General features: G+C 38.5%; 1 protein-coding gene across 1 annotated transcript; it reads left to right on the top strand.

Moving 5' to 3' along the window:
- The first annotated feature begins 4,028 nt into the window (after positions 1–4,028).
- Positions 4,029–4,961, top strand: Or5ar1 (olfactory receptor family 5 subfamily AR member 1). The gene has a single exon (XM_005331608.2). It carries the CDS (start codon positions 4,029–4,031, stop codon positions 4,959–4,961), a length of 933 nt encoding a protein of 310 aa, XP_005331665.2.
- Positions 4,962–5,614: the final 653 nt, after the last annotated feature.

Raw genomic sequence — 5,614 nt, 5'->3', positions numbered from 1 at the left:
CTTTTAGAGAGAGAGAGAGAGAGAAAGAGAGAGAGAATTTTTTAGTATTTATGTTTTAGTTCTCAGCGGACACAACATCTTTGTTTGTATGTGGTGCTGAGGATCGAACCCAGGCTGCACTCATGTCAGGCGAGTGTGTTACCGCTTGAGCCACATCCCCAGCCCCTTATAGCTACTTTTATATGTACAAACATTCTAACTATTAACATGGAATATTGTTGAATTAAGTTTATATAAAACAAACTTGTTGTGGATGCATTTACTAAGTAACTCGAGGGAGAAAATGGTTTTGAGCTTTACCAAGCACTTTCATCCTTTTGGAAATTTACATCCTGAGCTAGAATGTTGCAAGACTACCTTGGGTACTTCTAGGGTAAACTTACATCAGCCTGAAATTTTAAGTTACATTTATGGAGTTTTTTTTTTCATATATGTGCAATCATCTGCCTTTTTTTTTTCATTGTGTAGTTGAGCCTAATTAGTTACTTAGTAAAATAAGCATTGCTTTTTAATTGGAAAATTAAAATAAGGAAGCTCTTTAATCTGCTCCAACCTGGGATCTTAAAGTTCTTTTTGCCAAAGGAAGCACCCAGTTTCTTTCATGTAAAAAAGGAAAGAAAATGGAAAATAACTCTTTCACTGAAAGTGAACAAAGACACATGACTATATCCACAGTGGCAGGTATACTGAACTCTAAAGGAGTGGTTTTTGATGTATCCTTCATTTTCATCATAGTAAATGTTGGGATTTCCAAAAAACTTCTGTTGGGCTTTGTGTTACTTGAAGTGATTTTTAGAACACTTGTATCAATGTATAATTAATAAACTGCAAAGAACTGCACATAGTCAGTGTGTACAATTTGATAGGCTTAGATAGACGCAAACCCCCATGGCATAATCAGCACAACAGTGTTAATGGACACATTCAATACCTTCCAGAGATTTCTTGTGTCTTTCTCTTATTGATTCCAAGTAGAATTCAATCTTTAGTTATTTTTCTTTAACAAACCATTATAGTAATATGTTAATTTCATACTGTAGGACATCCTCTTTCAAAGGACTTTTAGCATGAGCAGAGAGACCTTAGTCATTCCCAAAATCACACCCTGTAGACATCTTTAGGCTGGAAAAAAGCCCAGGTAATTCTTAGATTCAATTGTCACTCAAGAGTCTTGAAAAATGAATCCCTGTGTTTATCATTAAGACTGAAGGAAAAACGAGGGAGATTCCTTAGGGAATGACAGTTCAACAGATCTTTGAGTCCCCTGTGAATGTAGACAATCCTTTCATCATATTTCTTCTGGGAAATGATCTGTTACTCAGAGACATAAATATGCCCTGCACTCATGATCAAGGATGGGAGGAGTAGGAAGCTGAACCAGCTGCTAGGGTGATTCACCATTTTTGGATTATTCTCAGAATATTTGTTCAGTGCTTCTCATCAAAGAAGAGGAGACATTCATCCTCTCACCAACAACAAGTGGAAAACAGGTCAGACCACAGTTGGGACAGAAGAGGAAAGAGATGTGATCTATTTGGGATGCAATATTACACTGCCTGATGCTTCTCTGAGCACAGGTTCTACTTGACACCAGGTTCCTGCCATTTTAAGATTTCAGAAAGAGACATAGGCCATGGGTTTGGTTTTCAGTTATCTCATAAATCTGAATTCACAGAATGCTAGAATTGGAGGGTCTTGGGTGATTGATGTTCTCCACCCAATCTAATTAACAAATCCACAATCTGTATTTAATGCAGCAATTCACCAAAACCCATTACTGAAAAGTAGAACTAAAACTAGAGTCTCCAGACACTTCCTATATTATTCTTTTTATATAAATTTGCAAACTCAGGTGATACATAGAAATCTAAAATGTATTTGCTCCAAATGTACTGCTTTTCTGCTGACTCTACAACTAGCTCACAATGTAAAGTCCCCTCAGCGTATGTTTCTGTTTTGCATTGAACCTAACTTATGAAATAATGTATGTATTCACATGTAGTAGTAATGAGTTGAGCTGGAGTAGGACAAGTACTCTACCTTTTCAGCCAGCTGTATCAAAGTATGACTGACAAAATAAATAGAATGTATTGAAAAATAAAATATGCTATGTTTTAGTGCATGGATTAATAAGTAAAATATCATCAGAAAGAATACTGTAAACAAATTCATCATACACCAAAAGTTTTCTTGGGCCTTTTCCTTTCCTGCCCCCGTATACTTCTCACACACCTCTACAACCACACAATCACTGATCAGCTTTCTTCTGCCACTATCGACTCTCTTGAATTTTCTAGATTTTTATGAATGGAATCGTGTTATCTTTATTTCTGTTTTTTTTTTTTTTTGGTCTCTCAGCCTAATTATGTTAAGACTCATCCACCATGACACATGTATCAATACATGGTTCCTTTTAATTGTTGAGTAGTTTGTCCCATTTTATGAACACAAGCATCTATCAGTGAGCATGTAGGGTGTTTCCAGGTTTTCTTTTCAACTGAATATCAAGTTGGCCTAGACATGTTTGATTTTATATGAAATTGTGAAAGTATCTGCCAACATGGGATAGAAAATGGTGAAGAAAGATCTCTTCCTTTGATGTGATTACTTATATTCTGTAAAGAGAGTGAAAGCTAGGGTTAAGAGTTTTCAGCATTTATAAATCCCAGGATTTAGAATAATTCATCATGAATGTCTGTAGCCCATGCATGACACATTGCACCTTCTCTGCTTCCTCTTCTTTCCTGAACAGTAGACCAATTAAAGAAAGTGCAGTCTGTCTTCTCCCTTTATAACTCACAGGTGCTACTTACTTTAAAATTATCTATGTTTGTCTTTTTTGTTTGTTTGTGTGGCTGGTTGGTTGGTTTGGTTCTGCCAACTGTCCTCACGTTTTAATTGAATAGATGCTCATCCAACCAATTGGAGAAAAACTTCACAAATGTGTGTTCCTGTGTGACCTCTGAATTCAGCAATGCTTCCTCTATTTCCGCTGAAAGGCAGCCCTACTCTCTTAACTATGAGGTCAGTTGTGTCATGGCTATTGGTTAAGCAATAGAATTATCCAGAGACACAGCTGTGTCTTCACCTGATTAAGTCCCATACCTTACCCTGGAGGACTTCTAAAAGTAAGTAAGTAAATAAATAAATAAATAACCAAAGGATGAAGTTTGTTCCCATGCATGACAGACAGGACAAGAAAAGGAAATGCAGACACAGAAACAGATTTACCTTTCACAAAATCACATATGCACAGAAGGTAATAATGGACTCTGGAGTCAGGCCCAGTTCTGCTATAATCTGTTGATTTTGTTTAAATTGTTTAATATATAGCCTTGTTCTTTTTATATAACAGTTGTCGGGATGAAATGATGTCACACTTATAAAACACTCAGTAAAGTTTGGGCCTATAATGAATACTCAGAAGGTCCTAGAATTTTAAAAATCATTCTTTTTCACCACCTTATCATCTTTACCTGACCCTCTTCACCAAGTATTTCACCTTCTTGTCTGTGTTTCTGATGTTATGCTTTGAGATCTCCGAGTCTTCCATTTCCCTCTTTATCCTTATCTGCAAGGAGAATTAATGTGCATGTATTGTCCACATTTATGTTTGCTTTGTTTTAGAAAGACTGAAGGAACACTTGAAACTGATGATGGCTAATTGCCTTGGCCACATCAAACATCTGGTGTCAAGGGATAAATGACCTCAGAGCACCAAGATCATTGGAGAAGCAGAAGTCACCATTCCCAAGAAGCTAACATTTTTTTTCCCATCGTGTGTGGACACCAGGAGAAGACAGAACCATCACCTTCACCCAAGTCACTTCAGTCATCCCACCATTCATGGAATCTAGTTAGTGGAAGGAGTTTTTGAGATTCACCTCAAACAATGCCTGTGTTTATTACAGAAATACATATAATGTCTCAAGCATACGATTGCTTATCTTTGGTTTGAATATTTCCAGTGACAGGAAATTTACTACACTCACCAATAAACCAATCCGGATACACATACAATCAGAGCAATGGATAAAGAAAACCACTCAACAGTGACAGAGTTCATCTTTATGGGCATCACTCAAGACCCTCAGCTGCAGATGATCTTCTTTGTGGTCTTTCTCATTGTCTACCTGGTCAATGTGGTGGGGAATGTTGGTATGATTATTCTGATCATATCAGACACTCAGCTTCACACACCCATGTATATTTTCCTCTGCAACCTCTCTTTTGTTGACCTGGGCTACTCCACAGCCATTGCCCCCAGGATGCTGGCTGACTTCCTGACAAAGCACAAAGTCATCTCCTTCTCCAGTTGTGCCACACAGTTTGCTTTCTTTGTAGGTTTTGTGGATGCCGAGTGCTATGTCCTGGCGGCCATGGCCTACGATCGCTTTGTGGCCATCTGTCGACCCCTCCACTACAGCACTCTCATGTCCAAGCGGGTCTGCTGGGCTCTCATGCTGGGCTCTTACCTGGCTGGACTCCTGAGCTTAGTAGCCCACACTTCACTCACATTCAGCCTCAATTACTGCGGTTCCAACACCATCAACCATTTCTTCTGTGAAATCCCACCGCTCCTGGCCCTCTCTTGCTCAGACACCTATGTCAGTGAGATACTGCTGTTCAGTCTGTGCGGCTTCATCGAGTTCAGCACCATCCTCATCATTGTCATCTCCTATGCCTTCATCCTCACGGCCATCATCAGAATGCGCTCCGCGGAAGGCCGCTTTAAGGCTTTCTCCACCTGTGGGTCCCACCTTACTGGTGTCACCCTCTTCTATGGCACAGTCATGTTTATGTATCTGAGGCCGACATCCAGCTACTCTCTGGACCAAGACAAGTGGGCCTCTGTGTTCTACACCATCATCATCCCCATGTTGAACCCCTTGATCTACAGTTTGCGAAACAAGGATGTGAAAGCTGCATTCAAAAAGCTGTTTGGGAGAAAACCTCAATAAAACCAAAAAAATGAAAAAAATCTGTTTTTGTCAGAGGTAAACAGTAGTGCCACAGAGGTTGTGGCAGGGAACACAAATGCAACAACTCCTCAATAAACATCACCCATGTTACCCTCTCCTTACTGATTACATCTGGAATTCTAAAGGAATTTTTATGACTCTATGATCTGAAATAAATATAAAATAAATTAATATTTTTAAAGACATTGAGTAAGATGTACTAGCTTTAACTTAAATTATATTCTCATATATATTAGAAATTGAGGCAGGACTTTATGGGGAGGGAATTAGCTAGCCACCCTAAAACATATATTTTTTTCCCCCCAGGATCAGAAGAAATGCCAGGTTAAAATGTTGAAAATTTGTATACTCTCAAAGTCAGAGAAAATGTAATGAAAATTATAGTGAATGGACTTGGAGTGAAGGATGATTTTGTTTGTTCTGGGATCCATCCTGTCATGTTAGCAAAACTTATAAGCACATGGTATTTGCCAGGTTCTTGGGAATAAAGTTAGGAGACATGGATTGGCAACATGGAGTGTGTTATGCTTACAGTTGCAGTATTACTGCTTTAAATTGACTCGCAAACACAAAATCAGGAACCATTCAGTCTAACAAAAAGAGCTATAGTCTAATGCAGTTCTAGTTAACTA

The sequence above is a fragment of the Ictidomys tridecemlineatus genome, chromosome 4 (genome assembly GCF_052094955.1).
Source record: "Ictidomys tridecemlineatus isolate mIctTri1 chromosome 4, mIctTri1.hap1, whole genome shotgun sequence".
NCBI classification, from domain to species: domain Eukaryota; kingdom Metazoa; phylum Chordata; class Mammalia; order Rodentia; family Sciuridae; genus Ictidomys; species Ictidomys tridecemlineatus.
This window is presented reverse-complemented; position numbering and strand designations above follow the sequence as displayed.